We start from the raw sequence: 17,231 nt of genomic DNA, 5'->3' as shown, positions 1-17,231 counted from the left end.
TGATCATGCTGTTTAATCAGCTTCTTGATATGACACACCTGTCAGATGGATGGATTAACAAATTTGAGAAAAATAAACATTTTGTGTATATGGAAAATGTATGGGATCTTTTATTTCAGCTCATGAAACATGGGACTAACACTTTACATGTTGCATTTATATTTTTACTCTGTATAGTAGGGGGAAACCCACCTCATCCACCACCAATGTGTAGCAACCAACCATTTTTGTGCCAGAACGCTCACCACACATCAGCCTTCAGGTGGAGAGGTGAGGAGGGATATATGCCAATTAGGAATGAGGGGAATGTTTAGGTGGTCATGATGGAATGTGGCAAGGTTGGGAATTTATCCATGACAATGGGTGAACACCCCTACTCTTACAATAAGTGCCATGCGATTTTGAATGACCACTGAGAGTCAGGACACCCGTTTAACTTCCTATCCGAAAGACGGCACCCTATGTAGGGCAATGTCCCCAAATGTAATCAAGGTTTGAAATTATGTTTTAATCAAATTCTATATGTTTTTAGGCTTCTTGAAGTCAATTTGCAATCTAAAAATATTTGTTTTATTACGTTCCTGCTCCCCGACCATCCGCTCAAGAAAAGATTGTCCTGCGTCTGAATCTAGTTTATGATCCCTGCAATATAGGTTTACTAAGTGGAAAACAAACAACCATCACATATATAATATTAGAGGGGTTGTGCTACTATGGTCATGTCCCAAGTGGCACCCTATTCCCTGGTCAAAAGTAGTGCACTATAAAGGGAATAGGGTGCCATTTGGGATGCATCCTTGGCAAAGCAAACCGCAGCAACTCAATGGATGGATGCAATATCCATAGCATTATGTCAGAGTCAGCTTTCTTCCTTTCCACCTGGCAAGCAGCTCTAGACTGGATTGATTTCCCATAGCCTCTGGGATCAAAGCACCATGTGATAACACCATCCCATCCCTCCCTCTCTCCATTCCTCCATCTTTAGCCTCTCCCACTCTCCGGTCGGCCAGTGTACACCTCCTCTCACAGAGACACACACACGTCGATATCTTTGACAATTGTGGTGTTCACATTGGTATTTCAATTCTTATGGATGGACTCTGATGTGTTATGGGGTGCACATTCCCCCAAACCCCTGGCCCTGAATTAGAACCCTGATCAGGCCAACACATAAACATATAGTCCTCAGGATATATGACCGCTGTCCAAGTACCTGAGGGAAACAGTATATTATGCACACCTGGCCTAGTGCTGGTTTATGGTATGAACAATACCATGATGACAGATAGACACTGGAACACTGTTAAAGTGGATCTCTCATACAAATGATAGTGCAGAGTGGGAGGGTTAGCTCACAGTGTTATGTTAGACCACCTCACACACACATACACACACCCTTCCTTCCTGTGATCTGCTTCCTCTCCTGTGATGATAGGGGGATGGAGGAAGTTGTCTAAGAGAGGAAGGAGGACATGTTAGGACTGTTTATTTTAAACCAGGCCAGTGTTCGGATTTCTGTTGTCAGCTATGTGCTGCTGGGGAAGGGGACAGTTGGCATGTGTCCCAAATGGTACCCTATTCCCTACATTGTGCACTATCTTTGATCAAAGCCCAATGAGCCCTGGTTGAAACTAGTGTACCATATAGGGAATATGTTGCCATTTGGGATGCGGCCTAGAGCTGTGTGTTATTGGAGGCTGTGAATATCTCTTGTCATGTTGCTGAAGTATTACTGCAGCAGAACAGAGAGTACTGGAGCATGAGTCACTAGGAAGTGAATGTGCCAGTGAAGAGAGGATAGGTGAAGCACTGTAGATATCCACCTGAAGTGGATGACAGTGACCGACCAAGGAGAGCACCACTCAAGTGTCATGTTCTCTTTCCTACTGATGTGTAATGTTCCTGTAATGGTGGTGGGTGGTTCAGTGAAGGCCTAGGTTTTAGCTCGAAGGGCTAACACAGTCTTGTTGTGTGCCGGAGTGTCCGGGTTGGAATTCCAGCCAGTATTTTTTTTTTTTTTTTTTTTTTAATATTTTTTTTTTTTGTTTTGTCTAGCATATTGAGCTGCCCCCTCAGCCTCATTAGCTGCCAGTGTGTCTGTGTGTGTATGTGTTGCTAGTTGTGTGCCGGTGGGTCAGTAGTCGTGGGCTGGTGCTCCCAGGGAGACAGAGACAGGAGAGGTGTGGGAGGGTGTCAAGAGGCCAGCAGACAGCTGTGGGTTTGGTGTTTCACACACAGCAGACCTGCACGCCTACTCTTCATCTCTCCGTCTACGCCATTTTCCCACACCCTCCTTCACTATCCCTCCATCCATACCTCTGCCTAGCTCCTGTTCCCACACCCTCACTATCCCTCCATCCATCCCTCTGCCTAGCTCCTGTTCCCACACCCTCACTATCCCTCCATCCATCCCTCTGCCTAGCTCCTGTTCCCACACCCTCACTATCCCTCCATCCATACCTCTGCCTAGCTCCTGTTCCCACACCCTCCCTATCCCTCCATCCATCCCTCTGCCTAGCTCCTGTTCCCACACCCTCACTATCCCTCCATCCATCCCTCTGCCTAGCTCCTGTTCCCACACCCTCACTATCCCTCCATCCATCCCTCTGCCTAGCTCATGTTCCCACACCCTCACTATCCCTCCATCCATCCCTCTGCCTAGCTCCTGTTCCCACACCCTCACTATCCCTCCATCCATCCCTCTGCCTAGCTCCTGTTCCCACACCCTCACTATCCCTCCATCCATCCCTCTGCCTAGCTCCTGTTCCCACACTCTCCCTATCCCTCCATCCATACCTCTGCCTAGCTCCTGTTCCCACACCCTCCCTATCCCTCCATCCATCCCTCTGCCTAGCTCCTGTTCCCACACCCTCACTATCCCTCCATCCATCCCTCTGCCTAGCTCCTGTTCCCACACCCTCCCTATCCCTCCATCCATCCCTCTGCCTAGCTCCTGTTCCCACACCCTCCCTATCCCTCCATCCCTCTGTCTGGCTCTGCAGCCAGCCACACAGCCAGGCCACTGCCTGTTCACCCCGCTATCATCCAGAAGGCGAGGTCAGTACAGGTGCATCAAAGCTGGGACCGAGAGACTGAAAAACAGCTTCTATCTCAAGGCTAACACTAACATTGAGTGGCTGCTGCCAACACACTGACTCAACTCCAGCCACTTTAATAATGGGAATTAATGTAAAATATATCACTAGCCACTTTAAACAATGCTACTTAATATAATGTTTACATACCCTACATTATTCATCTCATATGTCTACTTATATACTGTACTCTATATCATCTACTGCATCTTTATGTAATACATGTATCACTAGCCACTTTAAACTATGCCACTTTGTTTATATACTCATCTCATATGTATATACTGTACTCGATACCATCTAGCACGGCATCTTGCCTATGCCGCTCTATACCATCACTCATTCATATATCTTTATGTACATATTCTTTATCCCTTTACGCTTGTGTGTATAAGGTAGTAGTTTGGAATTGTTAGTTAGATTACTCATTGGTTATTACTACATTGTCGGAACTAGAAGCACCAGCATTTCGCTACACTCGCATTAACATCTGCTAACCATGTGTATGTGACAAATAAAATTTGATTTGATTTGATAGCAGGCCATGTGGATAAATCATTATCATTGTTTACAATAGAGGAGCTGGAGACCTAGTGCCGAGTGCCTAGAGATGTGCCTAGAAATGACTGTAGTAGGGTTGGCACAAATGTTTATGGATGAAGACCGTCATAATTAAAATTACCTGCATATTTGTCCTACTTTTTTTCGAACAGCTGACTGAAGGTGTGATAGCCAGGCATTCATGTGGTTGAGTCAGTTTCTGTGATAACATGGGCTCTTAACCACATGATTCAACTTTGTTGCCCCTTGCTGAAACAAGCAAGGTGTTGTAGCAAACCATGAATAGAATGAGCTTGGAACCTCTAACCCTAGAATTTTGACGATTAAACTCATGGGTACACTCGCAATGACTGTCTGGTATTGTGATTCAATAATTTTCGTGGTAATGTAGAATGTTCATTCAAATTATGTTAACTGATATGGCTCATGCAATGGAATGGATTGTTTGTAATGTCAGTTGAGTTGAATCAACAAATCACAGTACAGACTGATGGGTATACTTCCTGCTTTTACTTCCTGCTTTGCTTCCATGGTTACGCTTGCAATGGCCGCCAGTTCACCCATTATACCATCATTTACTTGAATGGGGAAGCCCGTTCTATTCATTATATTTCTATGGCAGCACATGCAGTCAGGAGCGGAAGAAAGGAGAAAAGGTGTGTCTGAAAAGCAAAACAAATATTATATATCTTTTTTGCTATTGTAGCGGTTATTACGGAGACCGTGGTCATTTGGCTGGCCAATTACCGTCATCCAAATTTCCATGACCGTCACAGCCCAGAGTCCTCCTTGTGAGATGCAGCAGATACTACTGTAGAAACTGAATCTGTACATAATAACACATCGTAAAACTTAAATCTATATCCATACTTGTCATAAGAACAGTAACACTGTCTGTTTGTTGAGTGAACAGGGTTAAACAGGGTCTTTGCTGTCGTCGTGGCCCATATGGTCAGGGATTGGGCTGGGTCAGGAGCATGGGTTTACCCTGAGTCTATTACTGGGTTACATGAAGCTGATATGATCAATAACACAGACAGACTGCTGACAGACACAAACACACTTCTGTAGTTAGGTAATGTCTGCTTGATATCTCCGTTTCATGTTCCATGAGACTGAGTGAGTGTTCATTTCTCAGTGTACATCGGCAGTGCTGGAGTTCAGTTAACATTTCAGTACAAGAAGAATAATCAGTCTACTGATCTACACACACGCATGACAAAGTGTATGATTTATGTAGATGGAGGAATAACAGAACTGTATTTAAATAGTCTTCATGTGCACTTCTCATCCTGTTTCTATTAAACTAATCATGCATCTACTAGCGAACCACCATAAAGATGAACGCTTCAGCCTCATATAGATATGTTTTTCTTTCTAATTGCCATGATGAACTTCAGACTACAGGAAGTGCATTCATTTACTAATGTATCTGATTAGACATACATGTCTCTCTCTGTCTCTGTGTGTTTGTTGACCTGATTGGCTAGCAGTGCAGAAACATTGCTACAAATGAACACTCACTAGCTATACTGCATATTTAGATACTCTGGCTGATTGGTTTGATGTAGGGAGACATACACTATATATACAAAAGTATGTGGACACCCCTTCAAATTAGTGGATTCTGCTATTTCAGCCACACCCATTGCTGACAGGTGTATAGAATTGAGCACACCACCATGCAATCTCCATGGACAAACATTGGCAGTAGAATGGCCTTACTGAAGAGCTCAGTGCCTTTCAACGTGTCACCGTCATAGGATGCCACCTTTCCAACAAGTCAGTTCATAAAATCTCTGCCCTGCTTTAGCTGCTTTGGTCAACTATAAGAGCTGTTATTGTGAAGTGGAAACGTCTAGGAGCAACAATAGCTCAGCCGCGAAGTGGTAGGCCACACAAGCTCACAGAACGGGAAAGCCGGGGGCTGAAGCGCGTAGCAACTGTTCGATGGGAGCTTCATGAAATAGGTTTCCATTGCCAAGCAGCCGCACACAAGCCTAAGATCACTATTCACAATGCCAAGCATTGGCTGGAGCATTGCTCCTTAGTTCCAGTGAAGGGAAATCTTTTATTTATTTATTTATTTATTTAAATTATTTTACCCCTTTTTCTCCCCAATTTCGTGGTATCCAATTGTTGTAGTAGCTACTATCTTGTCTCATTGCTACAACTCCCGTACGGGCTCGGGAGAGACGAAGGTTGAATGTCATGCGTCCTCCGATACACAACCCAACCAGCCGTACTGCTTCTTAACACAGAGCGCGTCCAACCCGGAAGCCAGCCGCACCAATGTGTCGGAGGCTACACCGTGCACCCGGCAACCTTGGCTAGCGCGCACTGCGCCCGGCCCGCCACAGGAGTCGCTGGTGCGCGATGAGACAAGGAGATCCCTACCGACCAATCCCTCCCTAACCCGGGCGCAGTGCGCCCCACGGACCTCCCGGTCGCGGCCGGTTACGACAGAGCCTGGGCGCGAACCCAGGGACTCTGATGGCACAGCTGGCGCTGCAGTACAGCGCCCTTAACCACTGCGCCACCCGGGAGGCCTGTGAAGGGAAATCTTAACGCAACAGAATACAATTACATTCTAGACGATTCTGGGCTTTCACCTTTGTGGCAACAGTTTGGGATGCCCCTTTGCTGTTTCAGCACGACAATGCCCCTGTGCACAAAGCGAGGTCCGTACGGAAATGGTTTGTCGAGATTGGTGTGGAAGAACTTGACTGGCCTGCACAGAGCCCTGACCTCAAAGCCATCTAACACCTTTGGGATGAATAGGAACGCCGACTGCGAGCCAGGCCTAATCGCTCCAACCTCACTAATGCTCTTGTGGCTGAATGGAAGCATGTCCCTGTAGCAATGTTCCAACATCTAGTGGAAAGCCTTCCCAGAAGAGTGGAGGCTGTTATAGCAGCAAAGGGAGGACCAATCAATTGCCCATGATTTTGGAATGAGATGTTCGACGAGCAGGTGTCCATATACTTTTGGTCATGTAGTGTACTTGTCTTTCTCTGTCTCTGTTTGTTTGTTGACCTGATTGGCGAGCACTGCAGAAACATTGCTACATGTAGACTAGCTACAGTGCCTTGCGAAAGTATTCGGCCCCCTTGAACTTTGAGACCTTTTGCCACATTTCAGGCTTCAAACATAAAGATATAAAACTGTATTTTTTTGTGAAGAATCAACAACAAGTGGGACACAATCATGAAGTGGAACGACATTTATTGGATATTTCAAACTTTTTTAACAAATCAAAAACTGAAAAATTGGGCGTGCAAAATTATTCAGCCCCCTTAAGTTAATACTTTGTAGCGCCACCTTTTGCTGCGATTACAGCTGTAAGTCGCTTGGGGTATGTCTCTATCAGTTTTGCACATCGAGAGACTGACATTTTTTCCCATTCCTCCTTGCAAAACAGCTCGAGCTCAGTGAGGTTGGATGGAGAGCATTTGTGAACAGCAGTTTTCAGTTCTTTCCACAGATTCTCGATTGGATTCAGGTCTGGACTTTGACTTGGCCATTCTAACACCTGGATATGTTTATTTTTGAACCATTCCATTGTAGATTTTGCTTTATGTTTTGGATCATTGTCTTGTTGGAAGACAAATCTCCGTCCCAGTCTCAGGTCTTTTGCAGACTCCATCAGGTTTTCTTCCAGAATGGTCCTGTATTTGGCTCCATCCATCTTCCCATCAATTTTAACCATCTTCCCTGTCCCTGCTGAAGAAAAGCAGGCCCAAACCATGATGCTGCCACCACCATGTTTGACAGTGGAGATAGGGTGTTCAGGGTGATGAGCTGTGTTGCTTTTACGCCAAACATAACGTTTTGCATTGTTGCCAAAAAGTTCAATTTTGGTTTCATCTGACCAGAGCACCTTCTTCCACATGTTTGGTGTGTCTCCCAGGTGGCTTGTGGCAAACTTTAAACGACACTTTTTATGGATATCTTTAAGAAATGGCTTTCTTCTTGCCACTCTTCCATAAAGGCCAGATTTGTGCAATATACGACTGATTGTTGTCCTATGGACAGAGTCTCCCACCTCAGCTGTAGATCTCTGCAGTTCATCCAGAGTGATCATGGGCCTCTTGGCTGCATCTCTGATCAGTCTTCTCCTTGTATGAGCTGAAAGTTTAGAGGGACGGCCAGGTCTTGTTAGATTTGCAGTGGTCTGATACTCCTTCCATTTCAATATTATTGCTTGCACAGTGCTCCTTGGGATGTTTAAAGCTTGGGAAATCTTTTTGTATCCAAATCCGGCTTTAAACTTCTTCACAACAGTATCTCGGACCTGCCTGGTGTGTTCCTTGTTCTTCATGATGCTCTCTGCGCTTTTGACGGACCTCTGAGACTATCACAGTGCAGGTGCATTTATACTGAGACTTGATTACGCACAGGTGGATTGTATTTATCATCATTAGTCATTTAGGTCAACATTGGATCATTCAGAGATCCTCACTGAACTTCTGGAGAGAGTTTGCTGCACTGAAAGTAAAGGGGCTGAATAATTTTGCACACCCAATTTTTCAGTTTTTGATTTGTTAAAAAAATTTGAAATATCCAATAAATGTCGTTCCACTTCATGATTGTGTCCCACTTGTTGTTGATTCTTCACAAAAAAATACAGTTTTATATCTTTATGTTTGAAGCCTGAAATGTGGCAAAAGGTCGCAAAATTCAAGGGGGCCGAATACTTTCGCAAGGCACTGTATACTCTACAGTATATTTAGATACCCTAGCTGATTGGTTTGATGTAGGGAGACAAATAAACTTAGTTCTGATTTTGCCAACTCCTTCTTCATTATTATCACTTGGTATATAATCAGGTCACATGCAATGTAACATGTCACTTGAGTATGTGACATAGACAGAATGAATAGAACAGCTTGAAAGCTCTAACCCTGGACATTTGACTGGTAAACTCATGGGTACGTACATGCACAATGGCTGCCAGATATTGTGAAGCAATAATCTCCATGGTATTTTTGAATTTGTTATAAACTGATGCTAGATTGCCACGGTAATGTAGAATGTTCATTCAAATGATGCTAACTGCAATGGAATGTCTTTTTTGGAATGTCAATTGAGTTGACTCAACAAATCACAGCACAGATTGAAGGGTATACTTCCTGCTTTTACTTCCTGCCTTTACTTCCTGCCATGTGTACACTCAAAATGGCTGCCAGTCCACCCATTATGCCGTCATTGACTTGAATGAGATGACCTTTCTATTCATTCTATTTCTATGGTATGTGATGTGATGTGTGCAAGAAGTTTGTTACTGAAATCTAAGATTGCTTATATTGATTACATTCAACTCAATGTTGTTTGAGCATTGAGTGTTGTTGAATTGATACACCTGCTGTTGATACTATACTATTTGAATTGATCTATTCTATTTGACTTGATCTATTCTATATGACTTGATCTATTCTATATGACTTTATATATTCTATATGACTTGATCTATTCTTTATGACTTTATATATTCTATATGACTTGATCTATTCTATATGACTTGGAGTATAATTTAAAGCCATAACTAACTGTTTTATAAACATATCACTAAACGCTAAATGTGTTCATTCTTGTCCACCCTTTACTTCTCCCTCCTCTCCTGTTATTCAAAATGGCAACCCCTCCCTGTAGGAATCCAATGGCGCTCCCAAGCCAGAGGCTCACCATCATCACCATGCTCCGGTGTTCTCAGCACTCCGCCAGGCCCGTGTAGTGTCGTCCACCTCCGAGGAGGAAGAGGCCCTGACAGAGAAGTTCCTCAAAATCAACTGCAAGTACATCACAGACGGCAAGGTATATATCATGTATATTCATATTTATTACAGTACTATACAGTATATATAGTATATTCTATATATAAGATATGTACAGTATTATAAGGTAAGCGCATGGAGAAGTCCAGAGGACCATCAGGAATGCTGGCCCTCCACCATCTACCTCTAGCAGCTCAGATCCATGCTATTGAACAACATGAAACCAATGTTGATCCATTCAGTCTAAATCAAAGGTTTGCTGCCCCTCCCCCCTCCCCACAGGGAGGTCAGTATTGGAGCTTCCTGTTCATAGTCAATATCCTTCAGTTGCTTTTGGATACCTACAGTACAGTACAGTACAGACATTTTGTTTATTTATGCTGGAAGGGTAATATATCTCCTCCACTAAATGGCTGACACATTTCTTTCACTGCTCTAGCTGTATTACTCTGTCTAACCCTCTCTCTTCTTTCTCTCTCTCTCTCTCTCTCTCTCCTCTCTCCTCTCTCTCTCTCTTTCTCTCTCTCCGTCTGTCTCTCTCTCCCCCCAGGGTGCGGTGAGCGGGGTGTTGCTGGTGACGCCCAACAACATCATGTTTGACCCCCACAGGATGGACCCTCTGGTGCAGGAGCACGGCTGTGAGGAGTACGGCTACATGTGTCCCCTGGAGGAGGTCATGTCTGCGGCCATCTACAAGGAGATTACTGACAGCAAGATCAGAGAGGCCGTGCCCGCGTAAGAGCCCTGTCTGTCTGTCGGTCTGTCACACACAGGGGTCCCGTTCATTAGAGCACACCGTTTTGTGCCTACTGAACCACACTAACAGGGATGTAGTGGAGAGGAGTTGCGTTTACGCACCTGTTGCACAAAATTAACATTGTTTGCGTTTACATTACACATCACTCGTTTACCCACTTCTTTTTCTACCACTCCATCCCTGGTTACACATCACAGCCCCTCCGTAATCACTTTATCAGCCCAGCACTGCAGGCGCACACTGATTACATCAGAAACCATCCAACAGATTCATTATATCCCCCATGTCAAAAAGGAAAAGGAAATGGCAATTATAGCAAGGTTAATGAACTATGCATGCACCCACCTACGTCTGGATTGCTCACCCATTTGCTTGATGTAATAATATATCCACTTCAGCAGCCAGCTTAGTTTATCTCCATGGCATGCCACCCACATACAGATCTCCTACCATCTCTGTTTTTATTAGCAATTTAACGTGGATTGTTTGCTCAGATCAAGATAATTGTGTTATATTAATACTATGATGAAATCTTACCAAAGCATTAGCTATTTGTAGCTGTGTTCCTCTGTGGCGCTAGCGATGCCAAGGTCGTGGGTACATGTCACGCTCAGATCACATACACATGCTAATTATGTATGCACTTACTGAACTGTAAGTTGGATGAAAGTGTCTGCTAAGAGACATTTATTATTATTGTAACTATAGAACTATGCTTAGCCCTTCTACTGTAGTGCCCATCCAGTATGTCTATGAATGTTCAGTGGTGGATTTGGGCTGTGTTAGGTGTTCAGATCTCATGGAGCATCTATTGTGACGTCTAATGGTTATTGGCTGCAGTCCAAACACGTTATTTTTACCCCCTTGCCCTAGCCACTTTCCCTCAGGGGAATCACCGTCGGAAACCGGATGCAGATGATTGCCATCTTAAGTGGAGGTCCAATTCACTAACGTTTCCCCCTCAGCCCTCGATTTAGCTCAAGGGAGCGAGTGAACGAACCACTTTGGTCACTTGCGGGGTTGATACGACCCACAATTCAATGCAAACTGTAGTCACATGTCAAACTCTGGTGGCTGCGAAGTGTCACATTTTTGGCCTGTCAGAAAAAAGTATGAAGCTAGCTTGCTAGAAAATATATATAGACATTGATTTTAGCATTGGAAAATTGGCTTAGTCTCTAGATTCATAAACATATTTTTGGGAATTCTGAAATTTATTGGAATAAATGGCCAAACAATTAAACTAGCTAGCCAGCTATGGGTAACTGTAGCTAGCTACCTGACAGGAGTGCCAGCTAGATACGTTAGCTTACTAGGTACATTAATAGCTTTAGCTAGATACGTTAGTTTACGAGGTACATTCATAGCTTTAGCTAGCTATGTTAGCTTACTAGGTACATTAATAGCTTTCGGTTGGTTGTTTTTAAACTCAACTTCTAGATTTCCACAGAGGACGTTGACTCTGATTATCACTCTCCCTGGCTTGGGCAAGCGACATTCAAGGTACACTCGGATGTGACGATGTAAAACGTCATTCATGGGCTGAGGATTTAGGGCCGAGGGCTGTCTACTTTGAGTTTGAAACACAGCCATTGTCTCTGTGTGAGGACAGCTGTTTTCTCATGTGATGCAAGCAGACTCTCTGTCTCAAAGAGCACACAATAACAAAGTCCTGCCTGTGTGCCAACCAGTGTTTTATTATCATACACACAGTAGGATGCAACTATTTTAGTCCCACAACAGGTATTTGGAGAACCTGTGGAGTCTAGTGTGCTGTTACAGTATGTAGAGGAATCCTGTTAGTTGGCGTTGGCTGGCTGGCTGCACAGTGTTTTTGTTCATTTACTGTACGAATCCTATTCAGATTATTATGCAGAGCAGTTCACGTACAGATGCGCCAAACAAACATAGATTCATATTAGATCCGTATTGAGAGGATGACTTGTTTCACCTGGTCTCTCCACATTATACTGTAATAAACAAAATGAACGGTGCCATTCTGCTGCATTCCAATTCAGACCTCTCTAACTTGTATTTTCTTCTTTACTGTTTTCTTCCCTCTCCAGGCATCTGGAGCCTTTGACGTCAGAGCGCGGGCCCTCCACCTCCTCTCAGCCGGACCCGGATCAGCATCTGAGAGTCCCAGGCAACGACAGCGGGAGCGCGGCCACCCGCAGTACAGAGGGCTCCTTCTCCGAGGACGTCTTTACAGAGTCAGAGCTGTCCCCCATTCGGGAGGAGGCCACTTCCTCCGAAGACCTCCGGCTGGACAAGTCTTCCTCAGCCACAGCCTCCACAGAGTCCATCCAAACTGTCACCCATGTGGCAGCCTTCACCCCTCCAGGGGAAGCCCCAGGGGCCGCAAGCAGCGCCTGCAAGTCAGTCAGCCAGCCGCCAGGGGAGGGCCAGGAGAAACAACCCACCACAGCAGAGGATAATCCAGACAGCCACACAGCCCAGAGCCAGTCTCCCATGGACTCCAAGCAGCACAGTGTGGATGTGGAGAAGGCAGCACCAAGCACACCCACCACCAGCCAGGGACCATGCCAAGGACCCTCCTCACGCCATGCCTCCCAGAGATCTACCACTGGGCCTGGGGAGCCCGCCGGCCAGGAGGGGGGTTCAGGGGACAGGTCCAAGCTGAGCAGAGAGGGGTCCCAGGACTCTGAGACGGACGTGGAGGAACTGAGGAAGATGTGGAAGAATCACACTATGCAACAAGCCACAGAGCAAATGGAGAATGTAACACAAAAGGAGGAGGGACAGGACTCTGCAGAAGGTAGTGAGATAACGTGTCTCTGTTGTATTATGAAAATATGAAATACATATCCTTACACCATGCACTTACATTGTTCTTCAGTAGGTGTGAAAATATGTTCAGCTTCTATTTCAACCCTACTTGAGTTCTCAACATTAAGGAAAATCTATAGACAGTTATTGCAAATTATTACACATCCTCACTGCCAGTTATGCTGCTGCCATTTGCCATCTCTGCAATTATCATCATCATGTTTATTCTAATGAAGCTCCCAGTGCTATCACAGGAAGGTTGGCTCCGACTGCTTCCGTACACCTCGGCTGCAGGGTCCTCCTGATAACCTCCTGTCACAGCTTTGTGCCTCCCCAGTTGTAATTGGACTAAAATAGGAAAAAGAACTGTGGAAATGTGTGGTGTGCTGTTATCACCTACAGGAATGAGCAGGAATGAGGCATTATACTCCGCTTTGATCTAGCTCTGCTGTTAGCATGTCTGCTCCACGTGCACTCAACTCCAAGATAGGCTAAAACCTCAAAATCAAACACAGAGAGACAACACAAACACCCACACCTAACATCTGAGGGGAAACACAATAGTGTTTAGACGGCCTGCATTAATAACCCTCAGAGACACGAGCAGCATTTAAAGTGACTTAACTATTTACATTTTATAGCTGCCTTCTCTTTTTGGTTTGATGTCTTTTTCAGTAAACATTGAATATTTCTTACCTTAGAATATAGACTACCACAGTAGTGTGCAGGCTCAAACTACTACTGTGTTCTGTGTCATGCCTGCTATAGGTGCTATGTATGTTATTCTTCCACTGTTCTACAGTTCTATGTGAGCTCTAGTGCCTCACTTAGTTGTGTTCAGACCTGGGCTCTAATAGTATTTGTCTTCTTTCAAACACTTTTGCTGCACCTCATTGAGTTTGCCTGGTGCATTGGAACCAAAGGAATAGTCCCAAAGGTGCAAACCCCACCCATCTGGCACTCTAGGCAGGCTCAATCAAACTGTCAAACTATTTTGGAAAGAAAACGAACACTGGTTGAACTAAGGTCTGGTTGTGTTCCCATAATTTATATCACCATAATTCTCACCCCACAGAGAGTTCCTAGAATGTTTGCTCTTATTGGCTGGGATCACAGCAGGATTCTGCTTTACTCCACACCACATTACCATGGCAGACGTGAGCCAAGGCCCCACTTCAAAACAAGCCCAATTACTGCGTTTTCAAATATAATTTTTCCCACTGAGCTGTGTTTTCTAAGTACTGTAGATGAACCATTTCTCTGGCTCTGTTTGTGACTATGGGTCCCAGTCTGTGTTATGTCACAAAGTGTCTCTTTTCTTTGTAGACCTCCCACTGATTTGACCTTCTAATGGGTCGTTAATAAAAGCAGGGATATGTTTTGGTGTCACGATCCGTTATGAGTTCTATTTATTTGGGTCGTCTTCCTATTATTCTGGCACAAAATTAATGTCTGTTGAAATACCTGGTAAACAGAGGAGGAGATCTAGGTCATATAAAGACCCTGTTATCAAATAGATCTGAAATGTTTTCTTATATGAAACATATTCTGAAAGATTTAAATCAGATTGGTATCTGCTTTGGCCATGTAACTGTTAAGATGGATAAGATAACAATTCATTATCATGTGATCATTTCCTGTTTGGCATGTGGCTCTACAGTGTCCATGGAGCGGTGGAGGTACCGGTCCCACAAGTTCCTGTGTCTGCGGGTGGGCCAGCCCATGAAGAAGACGTTTGTGTCCAACGCCAGCGCCTCCATGCAGCAGTACGCCCAGAGGGACAGGAAACACGAGTACTGGTTCGCTGTGCCGCAGGAGAGGTGTGTGTGTGTGTGTGTGTGTGTGTGTACCACACTGCAGCGCCAAGGTTTGCAGAGTCACTGTAGTGCAGCCCCAATGTCTGCCCAGCGCCAAGCCCATCTCACTATGCTGCCACCAGACCAGACAGCTAGATGATTTATTTATTCACCCACTCTGCAGACACACACTCACACGTACATACATAAATGCTGTATCTATAGAATAGAATACATTTATTTTTTCCCTCACTGAGGGAACTGGACCAGGCTGTGAAAAGCAGTCCAGTTACAGTGGCTTGCGAAAGTATTGACCTCCCTTGGCATTTTTCCTATTTTGTTGCCTTACAACCTGGAATTGAATTTTTTTTTACATTTTAAGCTGAAAACTTGAGCGTGCATAACTATCCACCCCCCCAAAGTCAATACTTTGTAGAGCCACCTTTTGTAGCAATTTCAGCCGCAAGTCTCTTGGGGTATGTCTCTATAAGCTTGGCACATCTAGCCACTGGGATTTTTGCCCATTCTTCAAGGCAAAATTGCTCCAGCTCCTTCAAGGTGGATGGGTTCTGCTGGTGACCAGCAATCTTTAAATCATACCACAGATTCTCAATTGGATTGAGGTCTGTGCTTTGACTAGGCCATTCCAAGACATTTAAATGTTTCCCCTTAAACCACTCGAGGGTTGCTTTAGCACTATGCTTAGGGTCATTGTCCTGCTGGAAGGTGAACCTCCGTCCCAGTCTCAAATCTCTGAAAGACTGAAACAGGTTTCCCTCAAGAATTGACCTGTATTTAGCATCATCCATCATTCCTTCAATTCTGACGAGTTTCCCAGTCCCTGCTGATAAAAAGATCCCCACAGCATGATGCTGCCACCACCATGCTTCACTGTGGGGATGGTGTTCTCGGGGTGAGAGAGGTGTTGGTTTATTCTAGACATAGCGTTTTCCTTGATGGCCAAAACGCTCAATTTTAGTCTCATCTGACCAGAGTAGCATCTTCCATATGTTTGGGGAGTCTCCCACATGCCTTTTGGCGAACACCAAACGTGTTTGCTTATTTTGTTCTTAAAGCAATGGCTTTTTTTCTGGCCACTCTATCGTAAACCCCAGCTCTGTGAAGTGTATGGCTTAAAGTGGTCCTATGGACAGATAATCCAATATCCGCTGTGGAGCTTTGCAGCTCTTTCATGGTTATCTTTGGTTTCTTTTTTATTTGTTCTCTGTTGCCTCTCTGATTAATGCACTCCTTGCCTGGTCTGTGAGTTTTGGTGGGCGGCCCTCTCATGGCAGGTTTGTTGTGGTGCCATATTCTTTCATTTTTTTGTAATAGATTTAATGGTGCTCCGTGGGTTGTTCAAAGTTTCAAATATTTTTATAACCCAATCCTGATCTGTACTTCTCCACAACTTTGTCCCTGACCTGTTTGGAGCTCCTTGGTCTTCATGGTGCTTCTTGCTTGGTGGTGCCCCTTTCTTAGTGGTGTTGCAGACTCTGGGGCCTTTCAGAGCAGGTGTGTATATATACTGAGATCGTGTGACCGATCATGTGACACTTAGATTGCCCACAGGTGAACTTTATTTAACTGATTATGTGACTTATGAAGGTAATTTGTTGCACCAGATCTTATTTAGGGGCTTCATAGCAAAGGGGGTGAATACATATTTACTTTAAATTTTTTAGACACTTTTGAAACAAGTAATTTTTTTCATTTCACTTCACCAATTTGGACTCTTTTGTGTATGTCCATTATATAAAATCCAAATAAAAATACATGTAAATTATAGGTTGTAGTGCAACAAAATAGGAAAAACGCCAAGGGGGGTGAGTACTATTGCAAGGCAATGTATATACACTACCGTTCAAAAGTTTGGGGTCAATTAAAAATTGCCTTGTTTTTGAAAGAAAAGCTATTTTTTGATCCATTAAAAAAACTCTCAACGTCAACAGTGAAGATGCGGCTCCGGGATGCTGGCCTTCTAGGCAGAGTTCCTCTAACCAGTGTCTGTGTTCTTTTGCCCATCTTAATCTTTTCTTTTTATTGGCCAGTCTGAGATATGGATTTTTCTTTGCAACTCTGCCTAGAAGGCCAGCATTCCAGAGTCGCCTCTTCACTGTTGACGTTGAGACTGGTATTTTGCGGGTACTATTTAATGAAGCTGCCAGTTGAGGACTTGTGAGGCGTCTGTTTCTCAAACTAGACATTCTAATGTACTTGTCCTCTTGCTCAGTTGTGCACCGGGGCCTCCCACTCCTCTTTCTATTATGGTTAGTGCCAGTTTGCGCTGTTCTGTGAAGGGGGTAGTACACATCGTTGTACGAGATCTTCAGTTTCTTGGCAATTTCTCGCATGGAATAGCCTTTATTTCCCAGAATAAGAATAGACTGACGAGTTTCAGAAGAAAGCTCTTTGTTTTGAGCCTCTAATCGAACGCACAAATGCTGATACTCCAGAT

At 44.3% G+C, this 17,231-nt stretch overlaps 1 protein-coding gene across 4 annotated transcripts in view; it reads left to right on the top strand.

Annotated features, from left to right (window-relative positions):
* Nucleotides 1–17,231, top strand: part of LOC139391226 (oxidation resistance protein 1-like) — a 186,832-nt gene that overhangs the window by 157,788 nt on the left and 11,813 nt on the right. For all 4 annotated transcript variants that reach the window (XM_071138873.1, XM_071138856.1, XM_071138866.1 and 1 more), the window contains 4 exons: nt 9,309–9,470; nt 9,981–10,165; nt 12,254–12,966; nt 14,638–14,797. In XM_071138873.1, the coding sequence (XP_070994974.1) occupies nt 9,309–9,470; nt 9,981–10,165; nt 12,254–12,966; nt 14,638–14,797 (1,220 nt within the window). The remainder of the gene's footprint in view (nt 1–9,308; nt 9,471–9,980; nt 10,166–12,253; nt 12,967–14,637; nt 14,798–17,231) is intronic.

This window comes from Oncorhynchus clarkii, chromosome 3, assembly GCF_045791955.1.
Source record: "Oncorhynchus clarkii lewisi isolate Uvic-CL-2024 chromosome 3, UVic_Ocla_1.0, whole genome shotgun sequence".
Lineage (NCBI taxonomy): Eukaryota > Metazoa > Chordata > Actinopteri > Salmoniformes > Salmonidae > Oncorhynchus > Oncorhynchus clarkii.
The sequence above is the reverse complement of the archived record's forward strand: the minus strand, read 5'-3'. Positions and strand labels throughout refer to the sequence as shown.